Raw genomic sequence first — 17158 nt, forward strand, 5'->3', positions numbered from 1 at the left:
ATTTTAGTTTCTTCAAGTGTTTTTGGATTCACTTGAAACAAATGAAAAATATGAATAAACATTGTAACAAACTAAAAGGTGTGAATTGCATGCTTATTCAAGACAATTTGATTTTCCATACTAATAAAAACATGGGGTCCAAGTGGGTAGCGATCTACGGAGTGTCGGAGCCTAAGGGGATAAGTGAAAAACTGATTTCGGTAGTTGAAAGCCTTTGGAACTTGCTCTGGATCTGCCGACTTGGTTGAAACATCATTATGAAGGAAATGGTCCATTAGCATATAAGCTAAGCGATTAATAATGACAAAGCAATCAACTATCGGTACTAAGTCAGTCACAACTCACATTCTCACAAACATGAACAATAATCAAGTGTTTATAGAAGGATGCCATCAACACCAACTAATTGTTGATGGAAGAAAATCATTAACACTAAGTTAACTAACTTACTGTTGATAGTAGTGATTATCAAATTAACTACAGACCGTTTTAATCTAAAGTGTTTACCCCATCTACACACAATATCCACAACACTAAGGCCTTGCGTAGCGGGCACTATACTCACTCAAAAAGTCCTCACAGCGCCCAGGCACACCGCCCCCGGGGCGCATAGCGGGCACTACAAAGCGCCTCCCCGTTATTCATCCAAGCAATCAGTTTTTTTTTTCACAAACTCAACCAATTAAATCTTTTATTTTTATTTAGAAAAGAAAAAAAGGAAAGATAAACAACATTAATTGGGTAACGATCGAAGGGTTTTATCCACTACACCCTTTCATTATAAAAAAACCCTATAACAACGTGACACCTCATAACACAAAACCTCTCATAAAACCTCTATCTAGTATATATGTTATAACAAAGTGAGTGAATGAGCATAAAATATATATTTCTAGCAAAGTGCATGCTACATGGACACGTGCAAATCTGGTCATCTACTTCAACTTCCTGAATGCTTACACATAATCCTTTTAGGTGGTGTTTGTTTTTGTTTAAAACATCTGTAGGAGGCTTATGTCTGCGGACGTGTAGACATAAGCTTCTGAAGACTGTTTGTTTTTTTTTTAAATAAGATCTGCAAACTGCTTTTATGGTCTTAAAAAATAAGCTATTGTTTAACTTCTTCATACATCTTCACACTTCTTAACATCCTACTAACACCCAATGTCCAACACCACCACCACCCATCATACGCCGCCGCCACCACCCACCACCACCGTCCACCACCACCACCACCGTCCATCACCGCCACCACCCACTGTCCACTACCACCACCCACCACCACCACCCACCCGTCGGCAACAACCACCACCCACCCACCACCACCACCTACCCTCCGCCACCAACACCATCCACCACCCACCACCACCGTCCATCACCACCACCACCCGTCGGCCACAACCATCGCCCACTACCACCACCCACCGTCCGCCACCACCACCCACCTACCATCCGCCACCATCACCACCACCACCCACCATCCGCCACCACCACCTACCATCTGTCACCAACACCGTCCACCACCATCACCGTCCATCACCACCACCACCCACCGTCCACCGCCCATCACCAACTATTTTACTAGTCTACAGACGCTAAATAATTTCTATCTACTGTGATATGTATGATAGGCAACTAATTTTCAGCTTATACAGACGATACCCGGTTTATAAAACAAACAGTATTATATTTTCATATTGCAGACCTTCAGACCATATCTTCAGTTACAGACATGAAATCAGATAAAATCAAATTGCTTACGGTTTTTGTTTTTAAAAACAAACAACACCTTTATGGTAAACTGAGTCCTATATTCAAATCCTTTTAATTCCTAACTACTTCTGCCAACCATGAATATTAAATAGTTGAATATATCATCTCATCTACAAAACCCACCGCTTAAACTCATCTCCAAATCACAGAAAACAAAAATGGAACTCACTTTCTTACAACCCCTAAAAACCCAACCTTTATGGCTCAATATTCTTATCACATTAGGCTCCATATCTTTCTTCAAGCTTTCACTCTCAATCCTCACATGGGTATATGCTAATTTCATTAGACCACCAAAGAACATCTAGAAATACGGATCATGGGCTCTTGTCACCGGTTCAACCGATGGAATCGGTAAAGCTTTCGCCTTTGAATTAGCCAAGAAAGGTCTTAACTTAATCCTGGTGGGCCGAAACCCGAATAAGCTCGAAGAGGTTTCGTCTGATATTCGATCGAAATACCCGAAAACCGAGATCAAGAATATTGTTTTTGATCTTGCTGGTGATTTGTCTGAGGGTGTTGGCAAGATTACTGAAGCAATTGAGGGGTTGGATGTTGGGGTTTTGATTAATAATGCTGGGATTTCGTACCCGTATGCCCGGTTTTTCCATGAAGTGGATGATGAGTTGTTGAGTAATTTGATTAAGGTTAATGTTGAAGGGACTACTAGAGTGACACAAGCTGTGTTGCGTGGGATGTTGAAGAGGAAAAAAGGTGCAATTGTCAATATTGGGTCTGGTGCTGCTATTGTTATCCCTTCTGATCCTTTGTATGCGGTTTATGCTGCGACAAAAGCGTAAGTTTTTAATCAAATTCGGTTTTTATAGGCAGATTTGATTAGCTTGAATGAGTTTGACATGAACCCGACACGTTAAATGGGTCGTGTTGGCTGGTTGGCACTTGGCAGGTCCAACCCAGACCCAAATTCATGTAAGACACGTGAACAAACACTGACACTTATATTCACGGGTTGACCCGAAAGTTTTTCCTAGATTTATTGTTCATATATTAGTACTTTAAATTTTACATTTTTACAATAGCTTGGGTTGACCTGAACCCGACCCCGCTTAACGGGTTCGCAACCAGAAACTGAACTTAACCTGAAAATCGTGTCAGACACGTGAAAGCAAACACAACACGTTTATTCACGGTTGACCCGAAAATTTTTCTAGATTTACTGTTTTCACATATTGGTACACTTTAAATTTACATTTTCACAGCAACTTGAGTTGACCTGAGCCCGACCCGCTTAACTAAACAGGTTCACGAGTTTAACCTGAAACTGACCCGAACACGTTTATACCAAACCCAAACCCGCGAATTTTCTTTCCTGTTAGATTTGTGTCGTGTTAGAAATTAATTGATACAAGTTATGTAATGTTTTGATTTGTTTATTTAGGTATATCGATCAATTCTCGAGGTGTTTGTATGTTGAATACAAGAACAGTGGGATTGATGTACAATGCCAGGTAATTATGTTATGTCTAGGGCGTGTATGTGTTCGATTTTGACTCAAAAGAACCAAAAACTGAACATTTGGTTCATTTTAGTTTTGAGTAACACTATTTCCTGATTTTTGTAAATTTCTTAAAATTCAAAATTAATATAAAAATCCATAAATTTGGTTCATTTTAGTTTTAATTACATGCAAAACCAAACCGAAAGTTTGGTTTTCACAAAAACATTAAATCAGCTGTTGGTTTTCTTGTTGAGTTCGGTTTTTTGGGTATCATTCACACCTGATATATCCATCGAACATATAGATATAGGCATTTCGGTATATGTTTCTGATTTTAGTTATGAAAAATGGTGGCAGGTTCCGTTATATGTAGCAACAAAAATGGCGTCCATCAAGAGATCATCTTTCTTTGTACCATCAGCAACTGGGTACGCGAAAGCAGGGCTACGGTGGTTGGGTCATAAGCCTCGCTGCACACCATACTGGCCACTCTCTATTATCTGGGGTCTGCTGTATTCGCTGCCCGAGTTTGCGGTGGATACATGGCACCTAGGCTTCTGCCTCAAGATTAGAAAAAGGGGGCAGCTTAAAGATTCAAGGAAAAAAGATACGTAGATGTTTGATTTATGTTTAATAATTATGATGAATTTGTTTTAAGGTTTATATGTTGTATTTTTAACCAATGGATGTATGTGAACTGTTATCCTGATTGCTCAGGGATTACAATGAGAATCGGTTTAAGCAACAAATTGATTGCTAATTGTGAAATTGTTGCTTAATTCAAGTCGAAACCGAAATTTGGACCGTGACACATGATCACGAGCAATATATTTTCGAGTTGAAATTGATCGTTGAATGAGCTTGACTACTAGAAGCTTGCTCTGATTCCACTTGACTACTAGAAGCTTGCTCTGATTCCATTTGTTAGGATTGGTGATCAGTCAAATCAATTTTAGTTATTACGCATACGAACTAAATTGATTAGGATATAGCTATTTCATCATCGACACATCGTGGTCTAAACTCTGAACAATAAATGAAGAAAAGCTCATTTATCGAATTCCTTAAGGACTCGAACGCCAAAAGTTCACACTAGAAAAGCTCACTTACCGAATTCCTTAAGGACTCGAACGCCAAAAGTTCACACAAAAAAGCACATTTACTGAGTTCCCTAATGACTTGAACTGCGAAAGTTCACACGAAAAACTCGTCCTAACTTAACCATGAGCTTGTAAAGATGGTTTATTTACTTTTGGTCATCATTATCTTGTTACTAACAAATATACCACACATTAAAAATAATGTTTTGCAAGTTGAAAATGTAGTAACAAGATGCCAAACAATCCATACTGAAGCCAAATCATCATCATCATCATCATCATCATCATCATCATCATCGTACTCAGTATATCCCACCAATAGCAAAGCTATGGTAGGGTCTGAGGAGGGTAAGATGTAGACAGCCTTACCTCTACCCTATAAGGATAGAGAGGCTTCTTTCGGTGAGACCCCCGGCTCGATAGTAGTTTTTCATCAAGCGTGAAAAGCAAGGCTTGATGAGGACCCCCATACTGAAGCCAAATGAGGACAATAAATAAAAAAGATTAATACATTACATGAAAAGCAATTACAAGCCTTGTTTATGATTTATATAATTAACAACACTAATTAATTTCTCATTTTGTTGATCTGGTTAAGAGCAGGCTGCAAAATATTATAAAGCACCCAAAGAATTGCAGGTGCAATAACAATCAACAGAAGCTGCCCTCTGTTGTCATTAGCAGCCGCCGCCTCAGCCACGGCTGCAAATTCGCTAGCCGCGGCATCAGGCGCATTAAAAAGCCCGGATGACGCGGCTAGCCCGCCGCCAATGCCGAGCCCAACAATCACCCCTTTGGTCCTCATCTTGTTGATCTGGTTAACAGCGGGTTGAAAAATGTTGTACAGCACCCATGCAATGGCGGGAACCAGTGGGAGTAAAAGCGCGATCCCACGGTTGTCTCCTTCGGCGATTTCGGCTAGTTGTTGAGCTGCGAAAGCCGGGTCGCATGATGACAAGGTTGAAAAAATTGATCCCGCGATTGCGGTGGTGGTGAGGGATTTGGGGAGGGTTTGCATGGGGAGGAGTGGGAGGTTGGGTTTGTTAAGGAGTGGTTTTGAGGGTTTGTTGGTGGCCATGCATTTGGTGTTGAGCATGGCCATGGTGGTGGATAGTGTGGCTGCCATTGGTGGTTGTGGTGGTGGTGGTTGATGATTCTAAGCTTGTGATGACAGTAGTGGTTAGATGTGTGAAGTTGAGAATATGAATATAACATGTTTGAGATTGTGGTCTTATCCTTTGAAAGATTTTGGGATGATATGAGCCTCTTGTTTGAGTGCTTGCCCCACTTTTCTTATCACTAGCATTTGCATGGTTTTCTTTTCTTTTTTTTTCTTTTTATAAATTGATATTCTAGAAAGTTGTTTATTTTAAATAGTTGAGATGCTACATTTGCCAAGTTGGCATTTACATTCAAAATTTGTGTCATATATATGTCTCAATCTTAAGTTTTTATAGACATTTTTGTCATTGATTTGAGGTGAATTTGATTCACATTCAAAGCTTATACATTTGCTGATTAGGAAGAAGTAGCGTAAAGGTAAAACACATGTTTGAGGACTTGTGCGTTGTGTTAGGACCGTAATTGTATCTATAATTCAGATAAACCACATGTATAGATCACCTATGAAGTTTGTTATAAAAGTAAGTTAAAAAAATATGTAGTTTAAATAGTAATGAGATCATATCCAACTTTTATGACACAAAGGATATATCACACGTTTGAATTGAATATCCTTAATATTAAACCAATTATTCAATCAGAATTAAATTAATATAGTATAAAATAATAATAATAATAATAATAATAATAATAATAATGGCCAAATAAGATTTTAACTTATAGGATTTAGTTAAATAAATTTTTAAAGTATAAAGTTTTAAATTTATAAAGCATTGGGTTTTAGTTGGAATGTCGCATGAGCCCGGATTAATTTAACAATATCCGTACTCTACGGGTAGGGTCGGGCACGGGTTTGGGTATTAAAACCTCGGATATAAAAAAACCCGGTTACAAGTTATTTTTTCAGGTCCGGTTCTGGATTCGGGTTTTTTTAACTCTAGTTATGTGTACCATGTTAAAATTAATCATCCAACTTTTAGTTAACAATCTCTCATCTTTTATAACGAAATGTCGCAAAAGCCCAAATGGTTAAAGGCCCATTTTTATCATGCCGAAGACCAAATTCACTTATAGTAGCCCGATAGGGCTTCTTTTACGATTAAAGTGTTCCACCACTTGTCTATAAATCTTCATTGCAGCTTGCACTGCAATTCATATGCCCAAGAATTTAGGTGATTATTTTTTTTTATTGTTATTGTGGTTTGAATATGCAAGAGTCCGTTGTCTACTGTTCATCAAGTGATGAGGAAAATAACTGCAACAAAATGATCGACAATTTGTTGGTGATTAGTGGTATTTAAGTCTCTGATGATGAACAAATAATGTTTTATTTTTATTTTTTATTTTCGTTAATTTGGGGAAATGATGAGTGATTAATTGGTCCGTGTTTCTGAATTAAACGTGACCGACAACTTTTTTAACCAACTTCTGATCTCCGTATTTCATTTTTACAATTTGATTTTACTTTTGCAATTAAGGTTTTATATTTATTTATTTTTTTGCTGAAGTTTTTAAATATTTAAAAGTGTCTAATGTGATGAATTATGAATCTAATCACATGTCAGACTTCAGAGATTCTTTTAAGGATCAATGAGATTGCGTTTCATGTATCTGATTAGATGCTCTAAATGTTTAAGCTTATAAAAAAGCAACAAGTTTTTATTTCTTCGTATGTTGCAGTCAATGTTGTAAAAATCGGTCTAGACAGGTGATTAATTGGTGCCTTAGTTTTGGCTAATTTGTGGCTCTAGAAGCTAGTTGGTCAAATGGAATGTGATTGGTGGGCTTGTTATTTTCTTTTTTTTTATAAAATAATAATAATAAAAAAATAATGTTTAAAGGGGCTCCATTCATTATACCATTTTTATAATTAAGCCCCTATTCTAACGTGACATCACATGATGTATAATGTCCCTATATAGGTACCAGCCACTACACATAGTCTAAGTCTTGAGTTCGTTTGTTTTATGAAACATGTTATAATCCACGTGGATGATGGTTATGAAACAGACATATGCCAAAATTAATGTATGGGTTTTTGTGTAAATATGAAAACAAATATTATGAAACAAAATACAACAATATATGTTTGATATTAACAGATATTCTTAGTACTCTACATATAAGTACTTCAAATTTTAACAAGAAAATATGTTGTAATACATGTGAAAGATCTTTTGGCTTTTGGAGCAAATATTCTGTTTTATGAAATCCAGTTGATTTTGTTGTTGTCGAAGCTACCCCATTAATTTGTGAGATAAATTTCTTATGAGCCAATAGAATAAAGTATGATGGAAGATAATATTGTGCGGCATTGAAATGTGAAAGCGAATGAATGCGTTCGAGTGTTTTAGACCATAGAATACTGCCCGTATCTGTTGCCGAACTATTGTCAACAAGCACAAAGCAAAATTATAGAAGATCCCTTTTAGATCAAACAATTCCATGAAAAATAAAAGCCGTTCTTATGGTTTTAATCTCTTGTTATAGGCTGAGAAGAGATGCGGTATTTGTAGTCAACTGGAGAGCCTCCATTGCAGTAATAAACATGAAATAACTTGGTTTAGTAGCATAGGTGTATGGTGCTTAACCATATTAGTTCAAAAAAATAATAATAAACATAAAAGGCTCGTTGAAGCTTGGTGAATGTGTGGTTGGGCTCAAGGCATATGTTTAATTCTTTCGTATATATGTGTGGATTAAGCGCATTCTAGTAAGATATCAACAGTTTAATTCTTTCGTATATGGGTGGATTAAGCGCATTCTAGTGAGATCATTAATATCAACAAATTGTGACTTGTCTGTTTCTTGTCTCTTGGAACCCTCGATTTCGTTTTATTTGTGTTTGGGTTTCGTCAGTGTGACGATTCCCTGTTTTGTAATCCTCAATGTATTCGGCTGTCACTTGAACAAATTCAGTTATCTGTTTTGTTCCATTTGTTCAATATTGTTTTCTTATTCTTTCACATTTCTTTGGTTAAACATTAATGGTTTGGGATTTAATAATAAGAGATTTAGTATTTGTGATAAGAACATAGCTTCTAGACTAGAAAACTCGTTTTCATCGTAATTGAATCCGAAATCTCCCAATTGTTTATGTTTGAACCTTTAATATATCCAGGTAGTTAATAAAGTGTCCTCAAGAATAATCATACTATCAATAAATGTCGATTGCACACTACTCACCATTGAGTCGATGATCTGTTAGATACGGTTTGCAAGGATATTAGGAATACCTTGTATGTGCAGCCCAAACCCGTACCAACAGAACAGTATCTATATTTTGATATAAATTTTATTAACATCGAGCCGTTAGCCCACCGCAATCGTGAACACAACCCACAGGTTTCCAACAAAACGCATTTCTTTTGTGGGCCAAATGATTGTTGCTAAGTGTTATGCAACTACAAGTACTGCCCGGCAGAAATTTGATTTGGCCCGAAAAAAATTAACTCAAGCCCAAATTAGTTTAAATATGATCCTCGTGCGACCTGCGAAAGTGTCAATTGTCGAACAAACACTTTTCGGTAAAATATATCCACTCCGTAACTTTCGTTATTTAATATTTCCCAATTCTAACATTTAATTACATATTTATCTTCTTAAACTAGATATTACATCTTCTCTCATTTCATTAAAATTAACTAACTAATTAACCGTTTTACTCTTAAAGAACTAATTTAAATATATTCTCTTTTTATAGTAACAAATACATTTATGCCCAATTTTAAACGAGTCAGTTTTAAGACGAACATATCGGAGTTAATAAATTCAATTGAAGACGATTTCTAACATTTGTGGCATATTAACAAATTATATCATAAGATATAAAAAGAAAAGAATACAAAACCAAAAGCACAAAATTGCACACAATCAGATTGATCATATTGCACCACCATCTTCCACAAACATCAGCAAATAATATCACATAATAGTTTATAGGTTGTATGAAGGAAACGATGGTTGATTTTTACTAACATAATATCAAATAATAGTTTATAGCTTATGTGATAAAGGAACCGACACTTGGTTTTTTACTAGGTTATTATAAATTGTAAATGGGTAAATGGTAATTGAAACTGAAAAGGGAAAATATGTAAGATTTATTGGAATTTAATAATCCAAACTTTGACCAATTGGTCGGCGCTAAGCCAAACTTTAAAAGTGTATCACAACAGTCCAACTTTCAATCTATTGTTTCACTAGCGGGGTTAGATTCCGTTAGGTTTTGATGACGTGGAAGATGACGTGTACAATGACGTGGCAAAAATAGTGTTGTGGACTACTTATGTCATAAAAAGTTATTTTTTAAATTAAAATTGAATTTTTCTAACCAAAATAAACGAACCACCCACTTTTTTTTTAACAAAAATAACGAAACGAACTACTTTTTTTAATAAAGATAAACAAACTTGAACCATTTTTTCTTAATAAATCAACGAAACCGAACTACTTTTTTTTATCAAAAATAACCACTTTTTATAACTAAACTAAACAAACCGAACCACTTTTTTAAAACAGAATTCAATGAACCAAACCATGTTTTTAATAAAAATCAACAAACCAAACTACTATTTCTAATAAAAATAAACTCAGGCCGAGAGAGTTCAAGTCAGAACACGTATCCCGTCGAAAGTGGTTCATGTCAAAACAGTGGTGGTGGTTCGGTTCATTTACTTTTGTTAAAAAAAAAGGTGGTTCGATTTGTTTATTTTTATTAAAAATAGGTTCGTTTATTTTGTTAAAAAAAATGGTTCGGTTAATTTAATTTTGTAAAAAAAAGTAGTTCGGTTCGTTTATTTTTAATATAAAAATAGTTTGGTTCATTTTTTTTTTTGTTAAAAAAAGTGGTCCGGTTCATTTATTTTTGTTAACAAAGTAGTTAGGTTCATTTATTTTTTGATAAAAAAAATAGTTCGGTTCATTTATTTTGGACAGAATTACAAATTTTGTCCTTTAAAAAAAGCCAAATTACGGTTCGTGTCCTTTTCTAAGTTTCCTTGCAGGCGGTGTATTTAAAATTTTTTTTTCTACACGTTATGTCCTTTACGCTATCTGGGGTAGAAAAACTCAGTTAAATGCCCTCACGTGAGGCGCATGTGAGGGCATTTTTGTCTCTTTCCCTATGTTTCTTTAATCTCCCTTTCCATCCACCACCAACAGCCATGAACACCACCACCACCACCACCAAAAAACCACAACCATCCGATCTCAAACCATTCTTTCTTCTCAATCACCACCACCCACCATATTTGTTACTGATTATCTCAACCCCAATTTCAAAATCCCAGCTCACCTTGAAATGGATTATCTCAACCCCATTCAGTTATCGCAAATCATACCTATTCATCTATTCCTTATCATATTTGCAACAGATTATCTCCCCTTTGCGTTTGTCCACTGCCACCGTAGCATCATCTACGGCAAGACACCAACGCAGCCACCGCCGCCGCCGCATAGCCCACCACCAAAGTTGACCCATCCACCATTTCTCTCTCTCTTTCTCTCCCCGACAACCCCCATTACTCTCGTCACTTTAATTTTATCAGAGGAAGGCAGTCACGACCAATCGAAACCCTAATCGAAGTCCATTCACGGTATTCCGGCCAAATAAAAAGCCTAATCGAAGTCATTCTTCTTATTTTGGCCAAATCGGAACCCTATCGAAACCCATTCACTGTCTTTCGGTCAAATCGAAGATTGAGGAATGCAAAAGAGAAAGGAAGATGGTGAATCTTGGCTCCTCGATTTAATGGTGGTGGAGGTTTGCTGGATGAAGAAAACCATACGGAGAAGGGAATGGGAGGTAGAAATGGTGGTGTTTGCAGAGATGGCGGTTGGAGATCGGATGGTTGTGGTTTTTTGGTGGTGGTGGTGGTGGTGTTCATGGCTGTTGGTGGTGGATGGAAAGGGAGATTAAAGAAACACAGGAAAGAGGAAGAAGAAGTTGTAGGGTAGACGAAAAGACAAAAATGCCCTCACATGCGTCTCACGTGAGGGCATTTAACTGAGTTTTTCTAACCCAGTTAGCGTAAAGGACATAACATGTAGAAAAAAAAAGTTTAAAGTACACCGCCTGCAAGGAAACTTAGAAAAGGACACGAACCGTAATTTGACTTTTTTTAAATGACAAAATTTGTAATTCTGTCTTTATTTTGGTTAGAAAAATTTTAATTTAAAAATAACTTTTTACCACATAAGCTGTTCACGTCCACCATTTTTGCCACATCATTGTATGTGTCATAAACCGCATTATCAAAACTAACTGAATCTAACTCGTTAGTAAAAAACTCGTTGGCGGCCAATATGTCGAAACTTAGGACTATCGTGGTACATTTTTGAAGTTTGGATTAGTGCCGGTCAATGAAACAAACTTTGATAATCCAATATCTCAATATGTAATTAAGGTTTACATTGGAGAAATATGTAATAAAGGAAGTTAGAGAAGGGAAATATAAAAAAAAAATCCTTTCTTTTATCTCCAATGTAATTTAATTTTTTTAGAAATGCGACTTTCTTATATTTAGGTTAACCGTACTCTCTAAATTTGGAGAGCCCTGATGCCCCACTCTAGCCAGACTATGTTGTCTTAACCGGGCTTACGCTGGCTTAAGAGTTTGGCTTGGGCGTTCCCTCGGGAAACCATACCGCCGACTGCCACTTGACAGCCGTTGTGCCACACAAAAGCATAAATTCTGTCGTAACACACGGTCACTTAGTAATAATAATAATAATAACATATTACCATAAATCTTTAGCTAATATTATCTTGGTTAACTTTAACCTGTTCGACCATAAATACGTCTTTTTATTTCATGTATAGGTTAAGACAGTTATTTTAGCTTGCTTTTTTTTCAGCCCAGAAAAATACAAAAACATTTGTGGTTTTCAAAACAAATTAGGGCTTTAATCTCGGGTTCAAACCCAGTATGGAGCGAAGGTTTACGGTTTCCATCCAGTTTCTCGCATCAGAGGGTATGGTCTATCACGGCGGTTGAAAAATCGATCTTGGACATATCCCTGAAAAAGAATATGTTTATACATGAGATCCCGTCGATTAAAATAAAATATTTATTACTGTATAAGAGGTGAATCGGTGAAATTTAAAGACCGATGAAGTAAGTATTCATGGTTTTGAAAAGTTTTATATAAAAATATTATGCAACACAATGTGAAATTGTGAATAAAATAAAAAGTTGTAAGGCTTATTGAAAAAGTGTGACCCCTTTTTCGAAATATTCCGACACACGACATGTAGGACGAAGACTCGTTTACCATGGTCAGCTGGGTTCGCATGGGGGCTGGGCTGGGCACTAATCCTTGGAACAAGGGGGCGCAGACAAGGATGGTCTAATGGATCATTGTCTCAAGCTTGGTGCTTGCAATCTCAATCAATTCATTAAAAATTTTAAGTGTCAAACCACCGTTCTATTTCTTGTAATGCTTGATAAATATTAGTGGAATTTTGAAGAATTCATATCCCAACTTATTATATCAATAGGATAATATGATATACGGATGGTTGAAAAAATAAAATAAAAAAGTTAACTTTAATGATATACATAATAAACATATATTGTAAATCTATACCAATTAAGAAAAAGACAAGGTTAATATCAATTCATCATAGTTGAGTTGGTAAGCTATAGACATTTTAAAAGCAAGCAAGGTAGTGAGTTCAATTCCTGCTAACAACATATTTTTATTTTATCATTCATGAAGTGAAAATTGTAAAAATAAAAACTTGTGTGTAAATTATAATTTTAGAAATTGTTAAGGTGGAATCCTACGTGGATAGCTTAATTAAAAGCTTTGTGGATATGTATTGCTTTAATATAGTAGTTAGATTCTGATTACCTACGGTTCATATGCAAGACAAGGAACAATAGCGTATTTAATAATTTCGATATGGACGAGATGCTTGAGAGAAATCAAATCACATAGGTTCATTTGGGTGAAACATTACTTTGTTAGATTGGAGAGAGAAATCAAATCACATAGGTTCATTTGGGTGAAACATTACTTTGTTAGATTGTGTTTTAATTTATGTATATTAACAGGCCCGACTCATAAGGTGAGGCGGAGAGGGCTACAAGCCCCAGCCCATCATATTTTGAGGCCGATAAAAATTTTCCACACTTATTATATTATAAACAAACATATGTAAACTACCAGTGAAAGTTAGTTTAACGGGTTGCATGCTCATTTTCCAAGCAGCATGTGCGTGTTAGAATCTCCCCTCTCACACGTTTTATTACTAATTGGTTGCAAGCCCAACTCCACTAAAGAGTTTGATCTTTAACTCAACCGCATGTTACTTTGTTTAATTTTTTTAGAACTGCCAAATATTAATATATTATAGAAGAAACAAACGATGCCTCAAGTGAGCAGCGAGAGACCCAAATATACAAAGTTCAAGAAAGAAATACAAAGCAAAAATAACAACAAGTGAAGAGGTAGGTCCCAGCAGAGCCCAGTTGGACCCGCAAGACTCACCTTGAAGAGGGACGTCTGCGCAAGGACCAACTGGTCTGCGCAGGACCCACCACGCGCAGTACGCCAGCTGTTCCCGCAGGAAAAGCCTCCCAACGGTGAAGTACCCCGCCTGTTCCCGCAGCTGCGGATACAAGCCATCAGGGAAGGCTACCCGCACTAATAGCAAGGCTACACGCCCAAGGCACTAACTCAATAATTCAGTGTCACCTGAAGGAATGAGCAATGCGGGAATACTCTTGCCCAAATGAGCCAGTCCGTACGCTTCTGGAAGGTCTTTTGTACTATACCTGCCAAGGTATGGACAAAATAGACAAGATCTGACCAGAGCAGCCCATGAACCAATCACAGGATGACAGCTCATCGACAACAGTACGAGGAGCACGCTCTAGTACAAAATGTCACTATCAGCCGCTGCCTACTCACCAACCCTTGTCGTGGCACGTACATAGCTTGCAGTTGGTGGAAAAGGAACAGTACACAGCCGGCGGAAAAGGAATAGTACATAGCCGGCGGAAAAGGAACAGTACACAGCCGGCCTTGTCACTATCAGCCGCTGCCTACCCACCAACCAGCATGGCACGTGCGTAGCCCACAGTTGGTAGAAAAGGAATATTATACAGCTGGCTGTACCTGCTTGGAAACCTACCTTCGGCTATAAATACTCCAACATCTTGGAACGGTATCATTATCTTGTATCTTATCTTCACTAGCTATTTCTCTTAATATACACTTATATTCAGAGCAATCTAGTCTGATTCTCACGCCGGAGGGTGGTCACAAGGAGGAACCCCCCCTTCTCAGTGACGAGCTCACGGTGTCTGTTTTGCAGGTCATCAGAATAACCATCTCTGCCGGACCTTACCCTCGTGGGAAACATTACTTAGCCCCCAGATTATCCGTAATCTGCCCGGGGTCACTTAGTGTTTCTTCAACACGTGACAGGCCTATTTTATGGGTCATACGTATTGTTAATTCATTTATTTAAGAATTTATTATATAAAGAACCTTTTAATTCAAAATAAAAAATGTTAGGAAAGACTCCCATTCGTTTAAGTATTCTTTGGCACAATACTGTTGTTGTATTCATTGCTATCACAATTAGTGTCGTGATTTGAGTTTATTTGTTAGGGCTCATTTTTGTACTCGCCCCGAGCCCACAAATATTTATGGATTCTCGGGGACGGCTCTGTGTATTAATATAATCCTTGCCGTTAATGAAGATAAATATTTGTTACAAATTTAACTATTATAACTTGTGTTGTTAACTAAATTTCAAATTCATTACGATAATAAAACCGATAGTCGATATTTAGAAGGCAATATTAATTTTGGTCATTGCTTATAAATTTTGTTTGGTAATACTTAATTCTATAATCTTTTATGCTTATACAAGAGTATTTCAGTTCATTACGTTTAAGAATCATTTTAACTCTTTTATTATTTGCTATATAAAATGGTTATAGTTATATGTAGATTTTAATATCTTAAAGGTCTGTTTTTACAAAAAACATATGATTTTAAATAATCTTCTGTTTAAATACACATGTGCACATATAGAAATATGCATATTAGCATATATGCCTATTTTCATACCACTTTAAAAAGAAAAAAATCAATCAGAAAACAAGGGTTAAAATTTCGGATATGGTAAGAAATAAAATAACCATATTAAGTGGATGGAAAACATAAGAGCAAAACTTGACGACTAAAGTATGGAGTCGACATGTAAGACAAAAAGGAAGACCATATCTACACCAATCTATAATGCCATGATTATTACAAATGGTCCTTCCACAACCACACTTCTGTCACATTAAGAAATTTTATACACGTACGTTTTAGAGTGATGATATCATATCTCGTTTCTGTAATATATTTTATACAATAGTGATGTTTCTAAAATAGGTTATTCAATTCTTGTTGGCTTTTCGCTTCTAAAAGCAAAAATTGTAAATTAACAAAACCTAGCGAAGAGAAAAAGATTTGGATAAGTTGGGATATTATAAGTATATAGCTCTTAGTCAACATTTGCACCGCAACAAATTCGATTTCTTATGCATGCACCTAAGTAACCCCATTTTCATTTTCGTAAACGGATTTTATGTTACCTTCGTGGTATCATATCCCACAGTATACACATCACCGCCTCCCGCTCCTCATCCCTTACCGCCTATGCTAATGCGAACTAGGGAGGTTGCCCGGACTCACGACGATCTACCTTGGGTTATTATGCATGGAACTCGTAGATGGAAAATTCCCTCACGTTACTACCATATATATTACATATTTTTTTCAAAAAAAATATGTAATGGGTTCACATAATGAGTTTGACTAGAATACGGTAGCTATATGGCGTTCATGAAATCACCGGAAAAACACTTTTGAGCGTAACTTGCACAAAAGTGTAATAACTTTTCACGTGTTATAATCATTTGTAGCATTTTTGAATCATTGTCTCTAAAAGTTATATTAAATTCAACATGTGCAGTAACACTCTCTGCAAAACAAGCAATTTCTCTATTTCAAGTCCATTATAAGGGGGTGTTTGGTAGAGGGAATTGAGGGGTGAGAAATGGAATTGGAAAGAATTCTCTTGTTTGTTTATGAAAGAAAGAGGTGAGAAACCATTTCCATTTCTCTGATTTTGTTTCTCTAAAAAAGGCGGAGAAATGGATTTCTCGACGTTCATTTCTCCCATTTTCCTCCTTTTCATTTCTCCCATTTTCCTCCTTCAGCAAGGATTCACCCAAAGTAAAAACAGAACATCAAAACCCAAATCACTGCGCGAGTGTGTGGAGATGGATGCAATCAGGAAGCAACTGGATGTGTTAATGGGAGCCAATCGTAACGGAGACGTCACGGAAGTCAATCGGAAGTACTACGATCGTGACGTCTGTCGTCTCTTCTTAGCCGGCCTTTGTCCTCACAAACTCTTTCAACTCACTGTAAGCAAAATCCATTCCTCTTATTATACTATATGCATCCCGACACACAATTACCTCGTTTTAGGGTTTTAGCTGTTAATTTTCTACCAAGTATGTTATAAAATTTGGGGAAAATTGTGTTATGTGAGTGAATAGAAAGGAATTGTGTTCGTGTTGAATAGCTTGTTGTGGAATTGAGTTTTTTGAACTTTAGATTATCGTATTTAGGTGTGTTTTTTAGTAAGATTTGTTACAGAGAAACAGGCGGGGAGTGCAAATGAGCC

At 36.6% G+C, this 17158-nt stretch overlaps 2 protein-coding genes and 3 non-coding genes across 5 annotated transcripts; 4 read left to right on the forward strand and 1 right to left on the reverse strand.

Annotated features, from left to right (window-relative positions):
* Positions 1 to 1929: 1929 nt before the first annotated feature.
* On the forward strand, positions 1930 to 3982 carry LOC143609568 (very-long-chain 3-oxoacyl-CoA reductase 1-like). The gene is made up of 3 exons (XM_077084289.1): positions 1930 to 2569; positions 3173 to 3242; positions 3590 to 3982. Exons 1-3 carry the CDS (start codon positions 2469 to 2471, stop codon positions 3845 to 3847), a joined length of 429 nt encoding a protein of 142 aa, XP_076940404.1. The 5' UTR covers positions 1930 to 2468; the 3' UTR covers positions 3848 to 3982.
* Positions 3983 to 4839: 857 nt separating this feature from the next.
* LOC143609579 (photosystem II reaction center proteins PsbY, chloroplastic-like) lies at positions 4840 to 5520 on the reverse strand. The gene has a single exon (XM_077084298.1). The coding sequence runs from the start codon at positions 5456 to 5458 to the stop codon at positions 4901 to 4903; it is 558 nt and encodes a 185-aa protein (XP_076940413.1). The 5' UTR covers positions 5459 to 5520; the 3' UTR covers positions 4840 to 4900.
* A 1167-nt stretch (positions 5521 to 6687) lies between these two features.
* Positions 6688 to 6768, forward strand: LOC143609591 (small nucleolar RNA Z199). Its single transcript, XR_013149447.1, has one exon. It is a non-coding gene; the product is annotated as a small nucleolar RNA Z199 (small nucleolar RNA).
* A 43-nt stretch (positions 6769 to 6811) lies between these two features.
* On the forward strand, positions 6812 to 6890 carry LOC143609590 (small nucleolar RNA SNORD18). Its single transcript, XR_013149446.1, has one exon. It is a non-coding gene; the product is annotated as a small nucleolar RNA SNORD18 (small nucleolar RNA).
* Positions 6891 to 6980: 90 nt separating this feature from the next.
* Positions 6981 to 7076, forward strand: LOC143609592 (small nucleolar RNA R64/Z200 family). Its single transcript, XR_013149448.1, has one exon. It is a non-coding gene; the product is annotated as a small nucleolar RNA R64/Z200 family (small nucleolar RNA).
* The last annotated feature ends 10082 nt before the right edge of the window (positions 7077 to 17158 follow it).

The sequence above is a fragment of the Bidens hawaiensis genome, unplaced genomic scaffold, assembly GCF_021521415.1.
Source record: "Bidens hawaiensis isolate Kalapana, Puna unplaced genomic scaffold, B.hawaiensis_p1.1 tig00004833_1, whole genome shotgun sequence".
NCBI classification, from domain to species: domain Eukaryota; kingdom Viridiplantae; phylum Streptophyta; class Magnoliopsida; order Asterales; family Asteraceae; genus Bidens; species Bidens hawaiensis.